Below are 23,072 nucleotides of genomic sequence, written 5' to 3' on the forward strand. Positions count from 1 at the left end.
CTTCTTGAGAACAACTTTTGTTGGGTTTAAGAGTTATTGTTTGACTTGGAAAAAACGCTCTAGGACTTTGTTATGTTTGCTACTCCTATGAAATTTGAAGTCATTGGTTCAATTTTTTTGGTAATTATTAGGTGATATAGATTTGTCGCTTTCTTATCTTTTACCAGGCATAAACTATTCTTTTCTATAGTTGAGATTGGAAAATGACAGGGCGAGATGTGTGTATATGGAAGTCTGTTACACCAAGAAGTGGGTGACCCAATGGGTTATTATTTATATATATTGACAGCTAGGATGGGACCCTTTTTTTTTTTTTTTTTTTGTCAAACAAACAATTATATTAAATCTAAAAAAATTTTAAATTATTACATCCAGAACTATGCTCAACGGTAACAAAATAAAAACTGGAAGGAAACTCGACAGTTTGATGAACACCAACAAAACAGCAAGAAAAAACATAACAAACTTAACGAGAGTTACTTGCTAGGATGGGACCCTCCATTACCAAATATGTGTATAAATGATCAGTTCTTTTAAATTATGGAGAACGAATAATAATAAAGCTAAAGATAAGCTGGAGTCTCTTCATGTCCAACTCATGCAAGGGTGAGTCAGGTCACGTTCTGGCACACCGTCCATGACATCCGTGTGATACATATACAATAATGGTTGACTAATTTTGCGAATGATCGGGATCTTCTGTACTTATAAATGGTGTGGTCGGTTATAGTTATTGGCTAGGCTGGATCCAAGCCGAACAAGGAAAAGCTTTGAGTTTTTCTGGAAGAAGGGACATGGTTTGGTTTCTTCATGGGCCGAGAACCTTTATTTTATTTATTCACTTTGTTTTAAAACTATAGCCTGATCCGTGTGCGGATACTAATCGTTACTTTTATATACACATATTTATTTAAATGTTTATTAGTTAAATTTTTTTTTTTTAATTAAATAGTTTATTTGTTGTAAAAAAATATCGACCCGTACACCATACTAAACCTTCCACAAATATTGACTAATTGATATGTTTGATTAAATATTTCTTTTAACACGAAGTGGTTTCCCAAATATAATAATATTTTAAATATTTTGATAGATACGAGCCATATAGCGAGATTTAGATACATCAGACAATGAATATTCAATTATAAACATTAAATATTATTCTACAAGTAATTCAATGATATTTAAATCTTAATATAGATAGATTTTATTGTTGAAAATAATTAATAGTAACTGAAATGGTTACTGAAATGTTGTCCAAAAAAGTAACTGAAATGGTTAAAAATATATTTTAAAAATATTTGAAATATATATAGACAAGATTTAAATAGATTAAAAATGAATATTTATAAATACTCCAAATTATTCTACAAGTAATTCAAAAATATTTAAGCGTATATAGATTTTATTGTTGAAAATACTTAATGGTAACCGTAATGGTTAAACATATACTTTTGGAATATTTAAAATACATATATTTTAGGCCTTACAAGCTAAATGTGTGAAGATTATATGATATTTTGGAAATATTATGTAACATTATTAAAAATCGTTTTTAAAATTTCTTTTTCCTAAAATTTTAGCTAAATCATTTTATGAAATATGTTGGATTCAAAATTATAGCTAAACTTTATTTAGGAAATGATTTTGGAATTTTTTTTACTTTCTGTTTTTACTATTTTCTTTTTTTATAAAAATTAAATCAATTACGAAAATATTTAAATTAATTTGATTAATTAAAGGGTATAATAGTATTAAAAAATATAGTTCCTATTTAACTAAATAACCCTCTATAAAAATCCTATTGGGAAAAATCTAAGATGAAAGTGTCTTTTTTTTTTCTAATTTTCCCTTTAATTAAATAGGAAAAGACAATGATTACTTAAATTTAGGTTAAGCTGGAATTTGATTTTGGAAATGCATTAATTAAGAGAAAACAAAGAATCCTAAAAATTAGGTTAATTAATAATTTTAATTGCATGCCATTGTAAATAAGTTGAAAACTTAAGAGTATTTTCCTTTTTGCAACTTAAGAGTATTTTCTTTTTGTACTTCTCTTTTAATAATATAAGATTTTCCTTTTTATATTAAAATGAATCTAATATTGTATTTATATGAATTCAGGATGACAAACAACTTACATATATATGTATATACTATATATACTATATATGAGGTCAAGGTGTGGGAGAATCCTTGGATCCCTACAACACCAGCTAGACCGGCTCACCCTGCAGCCCCAATTTTGCACCTGAATATGAGTGTCAGCGATCTTATTGATCAGGAATCGAAGGAATGGGATATTCGACTAAAGGAGGATTATGTTGCCCATGCGAATATACCTTTTATAAGAAGCTTAGCCATAAGCTCAGCTCATCGTCGGGATAATTTCTGTTGGAGCTACAATAAAAATGGTGAGTATACCGTTAAATCTGGATATTGGGTAGCTCGGAACTTATTGAAGGCTGAAGAAGAGAAGGAAGTAATGGAGCCCAGCATAACAAAGCTTCAAGTCTTTGCTTGGAAAATAAAAGCGCCTCAGAAAATTTGTCATCTTATATGGCAATTGATAATAGCTCATGGGGCTGTAACGAGAAATTTGATACGGCGTAATATGAGATGTGACAACTATTGCCCGCGATGTGGAGAACCCAGAAGAGTCTGTCACTCATGCAATCTTCGAATGTCCACCAGCCCTACAAGCTTGGGCCCTATCAGCAACACCAACAAGTCCATATATCTTTTAAGTGCCGAGTGTCTATGCTAATATGGATTATCTATTCTGGATAAAGAACATCAGTGTCGAGCCATGATTAGACAAAGACCCTTATCCCTGGATAATCTGGTATATTTGGAAGGCCCGAAATGATAAGCTATTTAGGGGAATAAACAGAGACCCACTGGAGCTAGTTCGTTATGCAGAAAGTGAGTGCCAAGCATGGTTCAACGCTAATGAGATGGTGTCACCCAGGGGCGGAGGCAACATATGAGGAGGGGGTCAGCTGACCCCACTACTTTAAAAAAAAATGATTTTCTTAAAACATAATTTGTGTTGACCCCACTAAAAAAATAATTTTGACCCCACAAAAACAATTATTAAACATTGGAGATAAAATTTAATTGTACAACTAAAATAATTATACTTTTTATCATTGAAACTTTGGAGTTATATTAGTTTGAACCTCATTTTTTGATAATTATCCAAAAATATAAAATCCCTAAACACGATTTGTTATTTTAAACTTTAGTAATATGTTAGTTTAAGTCCAAGTTGTATTAGGTCCAACTAATTTACAATATAGAAACATTATAAAACAAGTAAACGTAAAAAAGAAAAGAAGACTATATTTTTAACTCGTGAACGGGAACAGAAAACGACGGCGGACTCCTAACTCGTGCTCTATAATTATTTTTAGTGCAATTTTAGGTTGGTTTTCTATATTTTTAGCCAATAAAACTGTCATAAAAAAATTTCAAGCTATGAGTGTGCGTAGAGTAGAATTGCTATAATCGTGTGGTTCGGTCTGAGAAGATTTTAAAGATAGAGATAGAGTTATGTTTTTATTCATTGTTGCTATTTTTTTCTTGAAAAATTTAAAAATACAGAACACTCTAAACAAAGAAGCGGTCATTGTACAAACGTTTTTCGGTTTGAATAAATTCTTACATTCAACGGAAAAGGGAGTGTGCCTAGAGTATATGTAGTTTTTTGTGGTTTATAAATTATTTTTTTGATTTTTTTCCGACCCCGGTACAAAAATTTTCTGGCTCCGCCACTTGTGTCACCTATTCCACAAGTACAAAATATTGAGGAACCCCAAGTCTTAATTAAGCTTGGGTAATATATGCATGATAGATGGGTTTTGGACATCTTCATCACAATTCAGTGGGTGTGGATGGGTATGGATGGATAGTTTGGAGAATGTTCAACTTATGGGCACGAGAGTCTGCATTGCATTCAGAAGTGGAAGAGCTACGATGGGCGATGGAGAGTATGCTTCAGTATTCAACATGTCAGAGTTTTGGGACGGACTGCAAAGATTTGATCGCTATGATTAGGGAGCCTCATGCTTGGCCAAGCTTTGCAACAGAATTGAAAAAGATAAAGACTCTGAAGATATGCTTTCCGGATTTCAAGATCACCCACATCCCACGAGCCCAAAACCATATTTCGGACTTTTTAGCTAAGATTACGAGGTCTTTCTGTAGAGATTTATGTTTTATTGGTTGTTTTATTTCGGTCTGACTACCCAGACCACTTCAAACTTGAGTAATAGAATAGCCATTCGTTGTAAAAAAAAAAAAAAAAAGGAGGCAGGTACTCTACGGTCAGCCTAAATTATTGAATTTTGTTATTGTTATTTGGTTTCGGTGGTAATAGGCAAGTTGAATTACCTGTTGAAAACTTGAACACAATTCTCCATGGAACAATAATTTTAAAACCTTTTAAAATGTAGTGCTATTGAATCTGTTATTCGGTAAATTATCTTGAAATACACTATTATTAAAATATTTAAGTTATAAATTTTATGATGCGTTAAATGGTTTTTAGAGTGTTTTGGTAAAGGTTTTTAGTTAAAAAATAGAAGTCCAAAATATAATGGTTTTAGATGAAATTTTAGAGTGGTTTAACTAGTATTTTAATTAATTTTTATTTCACCAAAACTCTACATAAAATTTATTAAAAACAAATTATTTCGATAACTAAATTTCATATACATTATTTAAAAATAATTTGATGTGTCATCACTACATTAATTTTAAAATAAATAATGACATGGTATAATAATAATAATGACATAATATACTAACATATTAACAATGATGACATAAACATTTACATATAATGTTGTTTTATATTTTTGGCAAATGTTTTTAGATATGGTAATAACTCATTAATCATCATTAATATACAATAAATAATATAATAGTAAAAATAGAAATATAATAATATGTAAAATTTTTGAAATATTATTTAATTCTATTTTTTATAGCTTCATAATTTTTATTACTAAAATAAATCTGCAAAATTTATGCATTTTTTCAAATAGTTGTAATTTTGTAATCCCCTTACCATAGTTTTTTTAATATCTACAAATTGTAGAAATATTATTTAGTTTTACGTTTTGATAATTATATACCTAAAAATTGTTTTAATTTTATAAAATTTGATTCAATATATTTAACGAAAAGAAATAGATAAAAATATTTCCAGGATTATAATTTTTAATATATACATATATATATAATTAACTTTAAATAAAAATATTTATTTTATCTTATTTTTTACATATAATTATAAATTTTAAAATTAAAATTTTGTAAGCAAATAATAAAATCTTAAAATTAATAATATTTTATTTTTAAAATGATTTAAATTTTAAATTTGTATCCTCTTAAGTGTTTCTAACATTTGGTCACAACTTTTACAAGATTTCTAATAAGATAAAAATCCTTGTTTTTATCTCTAGATTTTTCATGCGAAGGGTTTGGAGAAAACGGAAATGCAGGCATAATGGAGATTGCACCTTATTTCCCATAATATCATCAATTTCATCGATAAGAATGTTCGCAACTGATTATCATTTTGTACATCCGGAAACCACAGATATGAAGATGGACTCAAAGTCTGGTTCGATAACTTTAAACTACTCTCTATTTCTCATGTATTAAGTTAAAGCTTGCAAAAGTCTCAAAGCAATGATATATCTATTTCCGTTTTAATATTGGGATGAACAAATTCAACGTTCTTAATAAAAAAAACCTGAAAAATTGAAATCGATACGAACAAAGCGAAGATTGTTATGAAAAGAACATGAATTTTATTGTATCGCGAGAATTTAAATAAGGGCAAAATTTATACCCGTAGAATTTATAACACTGATAGAAAGATTATTACAGAGGGAAGAGAAGAGTGAATGATGCGTTTTCAAATGATCGAAATCGATCATATATATAGAAAATAAATTTACTGTGCAAATAGTGCAGCGGGCCCCACATCTTTTATATTTTCAACGAAAACGGCTCCTCCTCCTATTTTTGACTTTCGTAACACTCCCCCTTGGGGGCCGGTGTCACTATCCGCTCTTGCTTAACGTCTTTGTTGCCTCGTTAAAAACCTTTCTAGGAAAACCCTATGGGAAAAACCATAGTAAGGTAAAAAGATTACAACTACGTAAGCTCCCCCTCGAATGAGCAGTCATAGATCCTTCTGATGACGCATTCCAATGTTGTGGATGTGTTTTCTGAATACCGAAGTCGGAAGTGATTTTGTGAAGAGGTCAGCTGCATTGTCGCATGATTGGACATATCTTACTTCAATCTCTTTCTTCTTCACGAGCTCTTGAGTGTATGAGAAGAACTTCGGATGAATATGCTTCGTTCTATCGCTTTTAATATATCCGTCCTTTGTTTGAGCAACACATGCTGCATTATCTTCATATAGAATAGTTGGCTCCGTATTTTCGTCAATCCCGCTGCTTGAACAGATGTGTCGGCTCATTGATCTCAGCCAAACACATTCTCTACTTGCTTCATGGAGTGCAATGATCTCAGCATGATTTGAAGAAGTAGCCACAAGCGTTTGTTTCTGAGAACGCCAAGATATAGCAGTGCCTCCGATCGTAAAAACGTATCATGTTTGCGATCGGGCTTTGTGTGGATCTGAAAGATATCCTGCATCTGCAAAACCAACCATTTGACCTTTTGAACTTTTAGGATAAAACAAGCCTAAATCAATGGTCCCTTGGAGGTAACGAAAAACATGTTTAATCCCATTCCAATGTCTTCGAGTTGGAGATGAGCTGAATCTTGCCAAAAGATTCACAGCAAATGATATATCAGGCCGTGTACAATTTGCAAGGTACATCAGTGCTCCAATTGCACTTAGATATGGTACTTTCGGACCAAGTATCTCTTCTTTCTCCTCAGGTGGTCGAAATGGATCACTTTCAATATTAAGTGACCTAACGACCATCGGGGTGCTAAGAGGAGTTGATTTATCCATGTTAAATCGTTTCAACACTCTTTTAGTGTATGTGGATTGATACACAAATATACCATTTTGTGAATGTTCTATTTGTAGGCCAAGACAATATTCTGTCTGTCCAAGATCTTTCATCTCAAATTCTCCTTTGAGATAGTCTGATGCCTTTTGTATTTTCTTTTGAGTTCCGATAATGTTAAGATCATCAACATATACCGCGATTATTACAAATCCGGATATTATTTTCTTGATGAAAACACATGGGCATATAGGATCATTCACATATCCTTCTTTTGTTAAATGATCACTGAGACGATTATACCACATACGTCCAGATTGCTTTAACCCATATAATGATCTTTGCAATTTTATTGCACATAACTCTTTAGGTTTGGAACTTAATGCTTCTGGCATTTTAAATCCATCAGAAACTTTCATGTAGATATCAATATCTAATGATCCATATAGATAAGCTGTAACAACATCCATGAGGCGCATCTCTAGATTTTTATCAGCTGCTAGACTCATCAGGAATCTAAATGTGATGGCATCCATAACTGGAGAATACGTTTCTTCATAATCGATTCCAGGTCTTTGAGAAAAACCTTGAGCCACTAGACGAGCTTTGTATCTCGTAATCTCATTTTTCTCATTTCGCTTTCGAACGAAAACCCATTTGTACCCAACTGGTCTCACATCTGCAGGTGTGAGCACAATAGATCCAAATACTTTTCGTTTATTAAGCGAATCAAGTTCAGCTTGTATTGCATTTTTCCATTGTTCCCAATCATGTCTCTTTTGACATTTATAGACAGATTTTGGTTCTGGATCATCGATTTCTTTATTTATTTCACTTGACACAATATATGAGAAAGCATCATCAAGGTCATTTTGTTCATTTCTATTCCATATCCTTTTATTATGGATGTAATTAATAGAAATCTCATGATTATCTTTCGATTCATGATGCTCTGATTCATGATGCTCTGATTCATCAGAATCCTTATCATTTATTTTCTCCAAAATATTTTCTGCTATTTTGGGTGCATCATATATTTCAGCTTTCTTCTGTTTCCTAGGATTCTTATCCTTAGAACCAACAGGTCTACCACGCTTCAGGCGTGTTTTTGGCTCTCGTGTGTCATCCTCCTTTTCTTGTTCATTTGGCATTTTGATACGAGCAGGAGCATTTGCAGCTGGTATATGAGATTTAGTTACCGTCTTGGTATCTACAAATGCATCAGGTAGCTGGTTAGCTATACTCTGTAAATGCATAATTCGTCGAACTTCTAGTTCTGACTCTTTAGTAGGAGGATCAAGATATAACAATGATGGTACACTCCATTTTATATCACTTCCAACATTTTTGTTTTCTCCCCCTAGAACTGGGAATACATTTTCGTCAAAATGACAATCAGCAAAACGTGCTGTAAAGACGTCACCAGTCTGTGGTTCTAGGTATCTAATAATTGATGGGGAATCAAAACCAACATATATTCCCAATCTTCTTTGTGGTCCCATCTTTGTACGTTGTGGTGGTGCTACAGGCACATATACCGCACAACCAAAGATTCTAAAGTGGGAAATGTTTGGTTCTCGACCAAACGCTAACTGTAGTGGGGAATACTTATGGTATGCACTGGTCTGATCCGAATGAGTGCTTCTGCATGCAAAATGGCATGTCCCCATACAGAGGTTGGAAGTTTTGATCTCATGATCAATGGTCTTGCAATCAATTGCAGACGCTTAATTAAAGATTCAGCCAAACCATTTTGCGTATGAACATGAGCAACCGAATGTTCAACTTCAATTCCCATTACCATACAATAGTCATTGAATGCTTGGGATGTGAATTCACCAGCGTTGTCTAGTCTAACTCTTTTAATAGTATAATCAGGAAACTGTGCTCGCAGTTTGATCATCTGAGTTAGAAATCTCGCAAATGCCACATTTCGAGATGATAATAGACAAACGTGTGACCATCTACTGGATGCGTCAATTAATACCATAAAATAGTGGAATGGTCCACAAGGTGGGTGTATAGGTCCACATATATCGCCTTGAATTCTTTCAAGGAACTTTGGTGATTCTTTATCGATTTTGGTTGGCGATGGCCTTACGATCAATTTTCCTAGAGAACATGCAACACATGTCATTTTATTCCCTTGAGAAATCTCCTGGATTTTCAGTGGATGACCATGTGAACTTTCTATGATTTTACGCATCATTGTAGTGCCTGGATGGCCAAGGCGATCATGCCATAATGTGAACTCTTCTGGGTTCTGTTTTACTAAAAGATTTGATTCGATCTCATCGATATAAGTATGATGTAGTCCCGAAGGAAGTTCTGGAAACTTTTCTAATATGTGTTTTCTGCCACATTTCTCAGAAGTTACATACATGTATTTCTTTCCATCCTCAGTTGCAGACTGAGTATCATATCCGTGAAGATATATGTCTTTAAAACTCAACAAATTCCTTTTAGAACTTGGAGAATATAGAGCATTATTTATGGAAAATTTTGTTCCATTCGGTAAAGTAAAGTTTGCTTTACCAGTTCCTTCAATCACGTCTGCACGACCTGATATTGTATTGACGACAATTCTTGTCGGTTTTATATTAGAGAAATATTTCTTTTGTCTCAGAATAGTGTGCGTTGTTCCACTATCTGGTATGCATATTTCACGAATCCGTTTCTTGGATTTTGCTCCATTAGCATTATGATCCATTTCTGAAATTGTCATAAATATAAAAGAAACATAAAATTCATTCATATAAAGAAAAAAAAGACACAATAATTATACAATAAGATGACGTTAAAAACATCATTATTTGTTTTAAACATGAAATATAATAATTATACATGGTAATACTGAAAACTATTCAATACTCTTATCATAGGCATTTCGATTCTCTTCAGGAGTAATCTAGTCCAGCTCATTAGCGAAGTCGGAGGATTCAAGGTATGAGGTCCCTTCAACATTTTCCGTGAGGTTCACCTCTTTAGCCTTTCCTTTCGTGGACTCTTGATATAACTTACAGAGATGTGAAGGAGTACGACAGGTACGGGACCAATGTCCTTTACAACCACATCTGTAACACACTTTCTCACGCTTCTGGGTGGTATCCTCTTGAGTTTCTTTACCTTTGGAAACTTGCCCGGGTCTAACCCACTTATTAGATCCCCTCCATTTGGGATTGTAAGTTTTTCCACGTTTGTTGTTGAAACGGCGGCCATGACCTCGATTGGCATGGTTTCTTCTTTCCTAATTTTCTATCGCCGTAGCATTCACTTCAGGGAATGCTTTGGCTCCCGTAGGCCGGGAATTGTGGTTTTTGATTAAGAGCTCATTGTTCTTTTCAGCTAACATGAGCGCAACCATCAATTCAGAAAATCTCTTGTACCCGCATTTTCTGTAAATTTCGGGTAAAAAGTGAAGCTGTTTGTGGAAAGTGATGTATGTTTTATTCATCATTTCTGCCTCAGAGACAGAATTACCACAATACTTCAGGAGTGCAACTATCCGCAGGACAGCGGAATTGTAATCCTCAACCTTTTGAAAATCTTGGAACCTCAGATTTTTCCACTCTTCTAGAGCGTGAGGAAGGTTGATTTGTCTCTGGTTATCGAACCTTTCTTTTAAAGTTTGCCACAGTTCAGCTGGGTCCTCGACGTTTGCATAGTCGTGCGTTAGACTTTCATCTAAATGCTTCTTCAGGAAGATTATCGCTTCGGCTATATGTTCGGGTGGTGATTTGTTACCGATTACAATTGTTTCGGTTATCTTTTTCATCACCAGATATGGTTTCACGTTTGTGACCCACCCGACGTAATTTTCGCCAGTTATTTTCAGGGCCGGGAACTGGAGTTTCTCGATGTTTGCCATTTGTAATTCTAAAACACAAAATAATAATTTTATTAGAACTTCATAATTAAAAACCGTTTACATTAATCATACAAGCAATTACAAGGAGAAACGATGTAAAGAAAATTAAACCGATATTCATCTTAAATTCACTCGGAGTAAATTCTCCAACGAATAAACCATAAATAGAAACACAAATAAAAATGGCACATAAAAACAAAAGTGCGCGAATCATCTTTCTTGAAATGAAAAATCGGAGGAGAGCGATTTGAAATTTTTGAGAGAAGATGAAATGTTTTGGATGATGAAATGGAGTGAAAATGAGTTGTATTTATAGGTGAAAAATACTGTTCATAACCGTTGGAGAAAGGGGAAATTTTTGAAAAAATTTCTTTGTGACCGTTGGGGTTAAATCAAGTGCACCAAAAATTAGTCTGAAAATATCGTATTAAACGGTTAATCAAATCTATAAAATTTCATAAAAGTAAAAAATTATGACAATAAAATATTTATGTTATGACAACAAATCATGCGACGGCTCAGCCGATCAATGCTGAGTAATAAATAAATTATACGGCGGCTCGGCCGACCAATTAATAATAAACAGAATATAAGGCGGCTCAGCCGACCAATAAATAATAAACAGAATATGAGGCAGCTCGGCCGACCAATAAATAATAAACAGGATATAAGGCGGTTCGGCCGACCATTAAATTAATTAAATTACTAATAAATAATATATGCGGTATTCCGGCCATTATAACATGATATAAATAATAGTAGAGGCGGTATACCGACCATTATAACAGGGTATAAATGATACAAATAAATTTTACCGAATCGCAGAGTGATCGTGCTGATAACGTGTTATGAAAAGAACTGGAATTTTATTGTATCGCGAAAATTTAAATAAGGACAAAATTTATACCCGTAGAATTTATAACACTGATAAAAAGATTATTACAGAGGGAAGAGAAGAGTGAATGATGCGTTTTCAAATGATCGAAATCGATCATATATATAGAAAAGAAATTTACTGTGCAAATAGTGCAGCGGGTTCCACATCTTTTATATTTTCAACGAAAACGGCTCCTCCTCCTATTTTTGACTTTCGTAACAAAGATATATATATTGCACCCCAGACTTGACTTCACTTGCTTCTTGGAATACGGATATGGGTCTTAGGCCACATGTATATAATACAATTATAGGTGTTTTCGACATAGACTATTCAAAGTAAACGATATCTACACGCCTAAAGTTTTTTTCACTAATAGAGACTTCAACCTTTTAATAGTATGCGTTCGTACGTATCGTGTTGTATTCTTATAACCGTGTTAGAATTTTCATTAAAACTCCCATTTCCCAAATTGCTTTGAAGTTTATCTCATTTGCTTATTTCTATAGATATCTTATTTGCAATGGAACGAAAGCTTTTCTTGGGCCAATTCTTGATATGGGTGGTATTACTGTTGGGGCAGCTACATGGATGCAAAAGCTGCATTGAGAAAGAGAGAAAAGCTTTGTTGGAGCTCAAGAAACACCTTATCTCACTGAGTGTAGAATGGGGATACGATACTGTTCAACCTACTTGGACTAATGATACAAAAAGTGATTGCTGTCTGTGGGAGGGCCTTGAGTGCAATCGTACAAGCGGTCGGGTTATCGGGATATCCATTGGTGACATGGTGTTTGAAAACTTCAGTTCTCCCCTAAATATTTCTTTGCTACAACCTTTTGAAGATATTCGAAGTCTGAGCCTATCCGTCGAGCAGAACGGATTTGATGGCTTCTTTGATGATGTTGAAGGTATTCTTAAGGTTTTTCACAGCGTTAGATTACCCTTTCTGATGTCTAGGCCCTGTAGAACAACATTACAATCAATTAAGTATTCTGTTATAGTGAAGACTGAAGAACACTATGAAGTAAGAAATCTAAAACTTCTATATTGCTTGTATGATTCTAACAATCAATACTTCATCCATGTATATATTGGAGCTTAAAAGAAACAGTAACTAATACGTATCATATTTGTCTTAAGAGCAACTCCATTGTGGATAATGGATATCTTTACCATGGGGTTTTCAACCCAATTTAAAGTATATCTATAAATAAATATTAATGAACAAAAATGTATAAATAAATATTAATAATTAAATATAAGTATTTCGTTGGTAAGAAAATAAGTATCTCAAAAGTATGGAAACTCAACTCAAAAGTTTTCATTGGAAAATTTTTGAGTAGAGTTTTTCATGATTTTGATTGAGATACTCGCATAATATTTATATTATATAAATTTTTGAGAATTTTTTATGAGATATCTTTAATAAGGTTGATGTAAGTCCATACAGTTCAATTCTCCTATTTTCTTTTGCTTAAAATTATAAATGTACTTACTGAAGTGATTAGGATATCTTGTTAATGGGCGTTTTGTTTGCAGGTTATAAAAGCTTAAGGAGATTAAGAAACCTTGAGATTTTGGATCTCTCTTCAAACAGATTTAACGACAGCATATTTCCCTTTCTTAATGGTGCATCATCACTTAAAACTATTTTTCTTCACAATAACTTGATTGAAGGCCCTTTTCCTGCTGAAGGTGTGTTTTTCTAATTTAGTAACCGCTACAATTGCTATCACTCATTTTGTTCTTATTATTCTTACATTCTCTTGGACTCTCTTTTAGAACAAAAAGACTTGACAAACTTGGAACTGTTGGATCTGAGTCTAAACATGTTAAAGGGCTCCTTGTCAGGTACCATCTACGTCTACTATATGTCAATGTCTTTTGTCTTTAAGTGTATAACTTGTAACAGATTTAACTCGGTACATATCCTATATTCTTATTAACTAAATGTGCATTGATTTGTGTCTCTTTGATTTGCAACAGATTTTACTCACCTAAAAAAACTGAAAACTCTAAATCTAAGTTCCAATTACTTGTCCAGCTCAATGGAATTACAAGGCAAGATTCTTCCATTTTTCTTCTTTTGTTTAGTGTTAGATGAAATTAGCTCATTTATATTTAACAATGATCATTTTTCAAGGTGAAATGTCTTGGTCTATATTTTGTTTCAGAACTAAAAGATTGGACAAACTTGGAACTGCTGGATCTGAGTCGAAATTTTCTAAACGGCTCCATGCTAGGTAGGATATCTAAGTCAATTGTTCCATAATTGTTGAATTACTTTATGCCATCTCATAAATAAATCGTTTTTATATTAATTATAAGTGTCTTGTTTTTTTTGTGTCGCAGAGTTTTCTTACCTCAAAAAGCTGAAAGCTCTAAATCTAAGTTCCAATGATTTTTCTAGCTCTATGGAACTGCGAGGCAAGTTTTTTTTTTGGTTTATTTTATTACGAATGGACATGTATAGCTTCTTTATATTCAGACAACGATCATTTTCAAGGTATAATAATCCTTTGGCCTCTTCCTTATTATTCAGAACTAAAAGACTTGATCAACTTGGAACTGCTAAGCCTTGCTCAAAACAGTTTCAGCGGACCTATACCAGTAGAAGGTGACCTATGTTTGCTTTTCCTTTTAAGATTATATGTATGAGAAGTGTCTCCTAAATTCTTGAGTACAATACAACTCTTCTTATTGTTCTCATTATCTTCTTGTTTTCAAACCATCTTATTACAGTATTTTGTGAAATGAAGAATCTGCGGGAGCTCGATCTCAGTGAAAATCATTTTGTTGGCCAACTTCCACTTTGTCTAGGTAGCTTGAAAAAGCTACGGGTTCTTGATCTCTCATCCAACCAATTTAGTGGAAATCTACCGTCTAGTTTCAGTAGCCTTGAGTCCCTGGAGTATCTATCATTGTTAAACAACAACTTCAAAGGCATATTATCTCTCAACCCACTTGCCAACCTCACAAAGCTCAAGGTTTTAAAACTTTCAACAACGTCTGATATGCTACAAGTAGAGTCAGAGAGTACTTGGCAGTCAAAATTTCAACTCAGTGTTGCTGTACTACGATCTTGCAGCTTGAAAAAAATCCCTTCCTTTTTTCTGTACCAAAAGAACTTGCGCCTAGTTGATCTATCCAGCAACAAATTATCCGGAAACGTTCCTACTTGGCTGCTAGAGAATAATACACAACTTGAAGTCTTACTCTTGCAGAATAATTCATTTACTACCTTCCAGATGCCTACTACAATAGTGCATAATAATTTGCAATTATTGGATTTTTCAAAGAATGATATTGGTGGGCTGTTCCCTGATAACATTGGCCGTCTGCTTCCCTATCTTGTACACATGAACGGCTCAAATAATGGATTTCAACGAAATTTTCCATCGTCAATGGGCGAGATGAAGAACATTTCATTTCTTGACCTATCTTATAATAACTTCTCTGGGAATTTACCTAGAAGCTTTTTCACCGGCTGTTTTTCACTGAAATACCTGAAGCTCTCTCACAACAGATTTACTGGCCATGTCCCTCCTAGAGTAACAAACTTTACTTCATTGGATGTGTTGAGATTGGATAACAACTTATTCACAGGGGAGATGGGAGTTGGTCTGCTTAGCTCCAACGCTACATTGTCGATTCTCGACATGTCCAACAATCTTCTCACAGGTTCAATTCCGAGTTGGATATCTAACCTATCTAATTTGGAATTTTTATTGCTATCAGATAATAACATCCAAGGCACAGTACCACCGTCTTTGGGGAACATGTCCTCAGTTTCACTTTTGGACCTCTCTGGAAACTTATTATCTGGAGCCATACCTTCATACGTTGGTCACTACGTGAGATATCTCTTCCTACGAGACAACAACTTCACAGGACCAATTCCAGACACATTGTTGGCACGTCGTGTCCGAATACTTGATCTGCGGAACAATAAGCTCTCAGGGAGTATCCCGGAGTTTGTCAGTACCGACTTGGAGGATCCCCCAGAGCTAAGTATTCTTTTGTTGAGGGGAAACAGTTTAATAGGATCAATTCCAAGGCAGCTGTGTGATCTGAGAACTATTAGAATTTTAGATCTTTCACATAACAAACTCAGTGGTTACATACCTTCATGCCTCTACAACTTATCATTTGATCTCGGAGTGGCAGAAGAGGATACAAATATCTACATTGGTAGTGATTACAACCCTACGAGCTTTCAGTTGGAATATTACAAATCTACATTTGTGGTGGAGAAGCTCGTAGTAAAGTACACAACCTATCATGAAATTGCAATAAATTTTGCAACAAAAGAAAGGTATGATTCTTATACTGGTGGAACCGAGTTCAGTGAAGGTATACTTGGTTATATGTATGGAATGGATCTGTCAAGCAATGAGTTAAGTGGTGTTATCCCACAAGAGATTGGGAACCTCTCGAGAGTTCGAGCACTTAATCTATCTCAAAATTTCTTGTCGGGTTCTATACCATCCAGCTTCTCTAATCTGAAGGATATTGAGAGCCTTGATCTTTCCTACAACATGTTGCACGGCAGCATTCCTCAACAGCTGACCAGCCTTATTTCTCTTGCTGTGTTTGATGTGTCTTACAACAATTTGTCAGGAATGGTTCCCCAAGGAAGGCAATTCAATACCTTTGACAAGAGCAGCTATGTAGGTAATCCTCTTCTTTGTGGACTACCAACTAATATAAGTTGTGATCAGGCTACGGAGAGGTCAGAGGAAGAAGATAATGGAGGAGGGGAAGAGGACGAGGAAGTTTTTGTTGACATGTTGGTATTCTATTATAGCACTAGCTCAACTTATTTGACAGCGTTGATTTGCATTCTTTTACTTATGTGCTTTGATTGTCCTTGGCGTCGATCATTGCTACGCCTTATTGATGCTTTCATTGCTTCAGTAAAAACTATGTTTCCTTAAAATCATTTGAGCCAAATGTGGAATCTTATCGCACAACATGTTTTCGAGTGTTTCAGACTCGAGCACCTATTCCTAGTTAAACTTTTTGAAGAATATAAAAGTTTAAAAGTTCACATCTTTCTCTTTTGTTAAAATCTTTTTTTTTTGTTTTTTTGAAAGAATTTTAAATTTTATTCACTTCAAAAAACCTTTGTACAGAGTTTACTGCTTCTTTTTTACAAAGAAACTAGATGTTTTCCTAAGGAATTTTTTAAATTTAACTTATATTTAAAAATACATTTTATTAAATATTATAGATTTTACTATTTTCTTACTAATATTTAATATAGATTTGATATATATTAAATCAATTTGTATAAAACTAATAAAAATGATATAAAATTGTATAATTATCAAAAATGTAACTTAAACAATATTTATAAAATTTGTAGATATATAACAAACTAATGATCTTACGATTAAATATTTAATTTTTAAAAAAATTGTATAAATTTTTGAAAGCTTTAATAATACAAATTGTATAATTATACAAAAATAATAATATTTCAAAATTTGAAATGTTATATATGAATATATTTTTTTTATAATTGATGTATGAACTATTACCATATTTAAAAAAAAAACGTTTACCAAAAAGAAATATCAATATTAAATGTAATATATGAATTATTACCATATTCTAATAAGTTTTCCAAAAATATAAATCAACATTAAATGAAATTATCCATGTCATATTTTTCTTGAAGCCATGTCATCAATTTCAGTAGCCATGTCATATTTGTTTTGTGAAATTGATTGTGTAAATGACATGTGGCAAAATCACTTCGCAAATATAGTCTAGGGGATACTCAATCATAATCTCTAGACACTTTTTTTTAATCCATAAAACTCCATTATCTTCTTCCAAACCAAACTGCCATTGCCTTCTCATATTTCCCACCATTTTTTCTCCTTATCGAGGTGATTCTGTTCCGAACCAACTTATCTAGCTTAGCAATCAGACAAAGAGTTGGCTTTGACGGGTCACCCACTCTTCTGACGTTCCTCTCATGCCATAGTGCATAAACCACAGCTTGGAAACAATATCGAAATAGGAATGTCAAAGTTTCTCTTGTAATCTATTTACATATGAACTGCCAGAGACGATTGATATAAACTCCCATTACCCGCCATATCTCTAATAATCTCACTCCAAACTTTTTTGGAAAAAGAGCACTCAAAAACAATGATTTCTAGTTTTTGTTGCAGATTTACAAAACCAGCAAGTGGATATAGCCTGAGGATTCTATCTGAATATCCTATCCCATGTCGCTAGCTTGTTGTGCATTGCAATCCAAGAAAGAAAAGAAAATTTAGGAGTGGCTTCAGGGAACCAAATTCCTTTGAACCATGACACTTTCGGCGACTGGACTCTTGTAAGGTTCCATGTTTGAGATGTAAGGAAACCAGATTTAAATTCTCCATTCTCTCTTTTCCATAGACAGACATCCTCCAACTGATTAAGCCATATGTTTCTGAGATCCACAATTTCCTTTTCTATCAGCCGAAGGACAGGAACTCTGTGCCTTCTGGTCCACATATCTGGATAGCTCTTTCCACCGTATAGTTTACTTGAATACCAAGATCCATGCTTCCTCTATCCCCCGTTAGCTCAATTAATTTACCCAGTGGCAATCATTTATCAAACCAAAAGGATGTAATAGAGCTGCTGTTTATCTCCACTCTAGACAATTGCAAAGCCAAAGGTCTCAGTTTTAATAACTTCTTCCATATCCAAGACCCTAACACACTCTTCTCCTTAACATTCTAGAAAGAACCTTTCCTGATGAGATATTTCCACATCCACACTGCCCACAAAGATGATCTAGCAGACAGTATGTGTCAGATAAGCTTTAGACATGATACTCTGTTTGCTTCAGTTAGATTTCTCAGACCTAAACTTCTTTCGTCTTTCGGTTTACAAACATCTGACCATGCTATTTTAGCTTTCTGAGTCGACAAGACCGGGCCAGACCAGAGAAAAGCCGAGCATATACTATTAGTTTCATGTATGCACTTATTAGGCAATCTGTAAGCCGACATCCAAAAATTTGTTATACTATATATAACAGAACTAATGAATTGTAGCTGACCTGCAAAAGAAAAATGCCTCGCAGTCCAGGACGCAACTCTAGCTCTTATTCTTGATATGAGAGCCGTAATCTTGGACATTCATTTTCTTTGTTAATAGAGGAAGATCGAGGTATCTTAAGAGATCCAGTTTCAAAAGGGAATTGTTCCAGAATAGCAGTGCTATCATCTGTTAAAATCTATGCGATCACTTCAAGAGTTGTCCGTCTGTCCACTTTGTTTTTTATTCGTTTACATGTGCTTTGGATTTACCTTTTCTAAAAAATCCATGTTATTCAACCTCTTCTACTATCACTTACGATCAAGATTGTGTGGAAGAAGACGCTCAGCTTCCAATGATTCCTTGTCTCCACTTTGAGGGTTCATAATTTGGGAACTTGGCCCATCTTAATTAATGATTAAGATTAGTCAACAAATAACAATAATAGCGACAACGAATACTCTTAATAATGACTCGCTTTCTTACTTTATTATAATCCCACTCAAATCATATCGTATCCACACAAATATAATCGTTGGCCAGATTCTTCTCATCAACCACATTCATTGAACTAGACCACATTTCGTTTTTGACTAGGACACACACAAACGTAAATCAAAGTCAAAAAGTCATGTTTTCACATACAATCTGATTCTCTGTCCCATATACAGTCTTAAAGGTGTAATAATTTCTCAGATCTCGTAAGGATATCAAAAATAAAATATTACGAAATGAGAATTTTATTCAATACTTCATTAAACCATCCCAAAGAGCATATACATAACTTAGTACAGTGTTCATACAGATCGTAGTACAGTGCCAGGGAAAAAAAAACGAGGGCTCTGGAAAAAAAAAACAACAAGAAAAAACTCTTTAAAGAGTTTGTTGCAACAAAAGCCAGAGCAAACCTCTAAGAAAGAACCCATGGCAACCTGAACAAAATCTTGAACACGTGTACACATCACACAGACCCTTTCGAGGAAAACCAAACATGAACAAGACAAGCGACGCAAAGAAAACGAAACATACCAAACAGGAGATGATAAACCCTAAAATCTCGGTAATACCCGGTAAGTATATTCTCAAGCAACCACACGACATTCCGGTTTCATGGTAAGCTAGAGTTCCCCTGATCAAAAGGGAAACCCCTGCAAAAACAACATTAACTGGAAAAAGAAACCGGAAGCCGAACTACTTGGAAAAAAAGGGTAATACTGAGCCTAGCGAGAGAGAGACACACGCCTGAAAAAGAGCCGACACTTAACTTGGAACAGTTACTAAGATACCTTCATTATAGGTGGATAGAGTTGAACGTGGAATTGGTGGATCAGGAAAGGATGTCACATTTGTAAAGCCTCTCGACTAAGAAGTCGACAGTGGAACAGGACACTGATCGACACTGTTGGAGATTTAACCCCAGTAAAGTCGAACCCAACTTAACGATGGATGGTAAGCTCTTGTCAGTGACCCTAGAGCAACCTGCCATGGATAGGATCTGAAGTTTGAGTTTTTCAGAGGAAGCCAATGCTTGAATCCCAAAATCAGAGACCGAGCATTTCGAAAGATCCAAATCACTTAGAATCTGGCAGTTTGCTGCAATGGAGACTAGACTGGCGTCAGAGATCTTGCTACATCCATCCATGTTCAAGACTTCGAGAGTCAACCCGTTGCGAGCAGAGATGGCAGAGACGACTCTGTCTGTCAAACCGGAACAGACACTGAAGTTCACCTTCACAAGAGAGTTCTGAAGTAGATGTAGAAAGCCAGACTCTGTTACCCCCTTGAGCCCACACAGCTCAATATCTTCGAGCTGAGGGCATAGCTTCCCAAGAGCAGCAAGGTTTGCATCTCCAAAGCCAGGGCAGTTGCGAACAGACAGAGAGCGTAGACCACTGCGATGAGATGAAGCAGGTAACCCCGTGGCGAGATCTCTAATCCCCAAACAGTTCACCATTGAGAAAGCCTTCAGCTTTGCACCACAGTTCAAAAGAGAACCAAAAAACCCAAACTGGGTGACCCTGTGGCACTCTTCAAGCTGAATACTCTCCAATGACAAAGAACCCTTCGCAAAAGAGACCAAACCGTTGTCAGATAACAACGGGGATTTACTGATCAACGCCTTTTTCATGTTCGGACATCCCTTCCCCACAGATTCAAGCCCCGTGTCGGTCACTCCCTGGCAGGCTGTGATGGTTAGAGAGTTCAACTTTTGCAGTCCGATACCATTTCCCATCACCCAGAATCCCTTCTCGGTCACGTGAGACAGACCAGCGAGCACAAGTTCAGTGACCGACAAGCCGTAATGACCCACGACAGCAAGAGACACATCAGTGACATTAACCATCTGAAGCTTAAGCTTCGTCAGGGAACACGTGGTGTTAGACAATAGCGCGGCGATTCCTTGATCCCTGACGAGAGGACAGTTCTTGATAGACACCGACTTAAGCTTGGAGCAAGATCGTGCAACAGCTTGCAGGCCTTCATCTCCGATGTTCGAACAAGCCTCCAGTGTAAGCTCGCTCAAGTTAGGGCAGCTCTTGGCAATCGCCACCAAACCCTTGTCGGTGATTGCAGGGCAACGGCTCAGGTCAAGCTTCTCAAGCTGAGGGCAACCCTCGGCGATCTCCAAGAGACCAATATCAGTAACAGCAGAAAGGCTACACAGGGAAAGAGAGCCGAGAGAAGGGCAGCTCCGACCAATCGACCTAAGACCAAGATCCGAAACCTTGTCGCTTCCGCGAACAGAGAGTTTCCCGAGTCCACCACGGCCAGCAGTTCCAACGGCGATGGCAGCTAGTCTAACATCAGTAGCCTTCTTCCCATCTAAGCTCCTAGATAAGCATCCTTCAGAGTCATCTTCGGTTTTGTGGTCAACAACATCAAGCTCGCTTTGTCGGATGCTGGTTACAAGAGTAAGCCAGTGTTTGGAGACGAAAGCGCAAGCGGTCCTCTCTTGTGGGCCAGGTAAACGCCTGAAGATCTCAAAGAGGCACTCATCAGGAAGGACGTCGATAGAGACTGGCTTCTCCTCCTCGAACGCACTGAAGAGCGAAGGCGCAGCGACGACGCGAGACCTCTTGCAAGGAGGGTAATAGCAATCAACGAGGCTACCGAGGGACAGGAAAATGTTAGCTTCCTTTGGATTTGAGCCACGACGGTAAAACTCACTTTCACCTGAAAAATTAAAAAAAAAAAAAGAGAGAGAAATCTTATTAAATTTAGATTCAATTCCAGAATATTAACTCAAAATCTAGATCTATTAATCGCAGATCTATAAAATTATTCCAGCTCATGAAGATCTCGATTCATCCACATACACGATCGATCGTATTCAGATCTATAAAAACACATTGAAACGCCTAAAATCTAATCGAAGCACTTAGATCTAAGAAATCGAGCTCTAAAAGATGAGATCGAGTGAAAATAAGGAGAGACTCACCAGCAAAGCTATAGATCTGAGACATGATTCGAGCTCCAACTTCCCAGGAAAAACGAAAGCGCTTATTGATTCAACAAGCGAAAACCCGTGGGAGAGAGCAAAAACGATAGATCCGAAGACGATGAAGAAGACAACGAACGAATCAGCTTTGATTTTTTTGTTCAAGAAAGAGATGAACATGAAGAAAACCCTATCGTATAGGGCAAAAAGGAACAAGAGAGAGAGAGAGAGAAGGAAGAAATAAAAATAAAGGTGGAGAGGAGAGGATATGGGTCACAATGAGGTGAACATGTGGTTTTTTATACTTTGGATGAAATGTAAATGCATTGTATCTGTTCCTATAAGCTAAAAATTTATTTATTTATTTATTTATTTATTTATTTTGTCTCTATATTTATTGCCACACAAAAAAAAGAACTGCAGAGGAAGCCCCCTCCAGAGCGCGTTAAGGCAAAAAGTAAATAAAATGGGGTCGTTTGTTTAAATGGGGGTGAGAATCGCAGGTGTTTGGTACTTGGGATAACTCTATCCCTCTCCTTTGCATTTGGTATCTCCCATCTTCTTTTTCCTTGGGAATTGCGAGGCTATGTATGTAATTTATCAGAAATGCAGGTAGAGTAACGGCCGGGTTTCCTTGACCTTTGATTTCGAGATCCTCAAGTGGGAATAATGTGGGATCTAAACTAATTGAGAGACTCAAAATATCACTGCCGGTCATACAATTCTGCTTTTTCTTCTCTAAAAATATGATTTTCAATAGCCGAATAGTTAGATGGTTAGTTTCAATAAAAGTTCATAGTTTGACTGAATAAAACAATAGCTTCAAAATTCTTA

General features: G+C 35.3%; 3 protein-coding genes across 3 annotated transcripts; 1 reads left to right on the forward strand and 2 right to left on the reverse strand.

The window, feature by feature from the left end:
• Positions 1-9,913: 9,913 nt before the first annotated feature.
• Positions 9,914-11,805, reverse strand: LOC111205074. Its single transcript, XM_048756454.1, has 2 exons — positions 11,688-11,805; positions 9,914-10,880 (listed from the first exon to the last, which is right to left on the reverse strand). The coding sequence occupies exon 2, from the start codon at positions 10,870-10,872 to the stop codon at positions 10,252-10,254; it is 621 nt and encodes a 206-aa protein (XP_048612411.1). The 5' UTR covers positions 10,873-10,880; positions 11,688-11,805; the 3' UTR covers positions 9,914-10,251.
• Positions 11,806-12,092: 287 nt separating this feature from the next.
• Positions 12,093-16,878, forward strand: LOC125575270 (receptor like protein 21-like). Its single transcript, XM_048756453.1, has 8 exons — positions 12,093-12,660; positions 13,292-13,447; positions 13,535-13,603; positions 13,739-13,813; positions 13,927-13,995; positions 14,105-14,179; positions 14,295-14,369; positions 14,495-16,878. Exons 1-8 carry the CDS (start codon positions 12,273-12,275, stop codon positions 16,687-16,689), a joined length of 3,102 nt encoding a protein of 1,033 aa, XP_048612410.1. The 5' UTR covers positions 12,093-12,272; the 3' UTR covers positions 16,690-16,878.
• Positions 16,879-19,525: 2,647 nt separating this feature from the next.
• On the reverse strand, positions 19,526-22,569 carry LOC106394108 (EIN3-binding F-box protein 1-like). Its single transcript, XM_013834715.3, has 2 exons — positions 22,239-22,569; positions 19,526-21,973 (listed from the first exon to the last, which is right to left on the reverse strand). Exons 1-2 carry the CDS (start codon positions 22,261-22,263, stop codon positions 20,127-20,129), a joined length of 1,872 nt encoding a protein of 623 aa, XP_013690169.2. The 5' UTR covers positions 22,264-22,569; the 3' UTR covers positions 19,526-20,126.
• Between the last annotated feature and the right edge of the window lie 503 nt (positions 22,570-23,072).

The sequence above is a fragment of the Brassica napus genome, chromosome C4 (assembly GCF_020379485.1).
Source record: "Brassica napus cultivar Da-Ae chromosome C4, Da-Ae, whole genome shotgun sequence".
Classification (NCBI taxonomy): Eukaryota; Viridiplantae; Streptophyta; class Magnoliopsida; order Brassicales; family Brassicaceae; genus Brassica; species Brassica napus.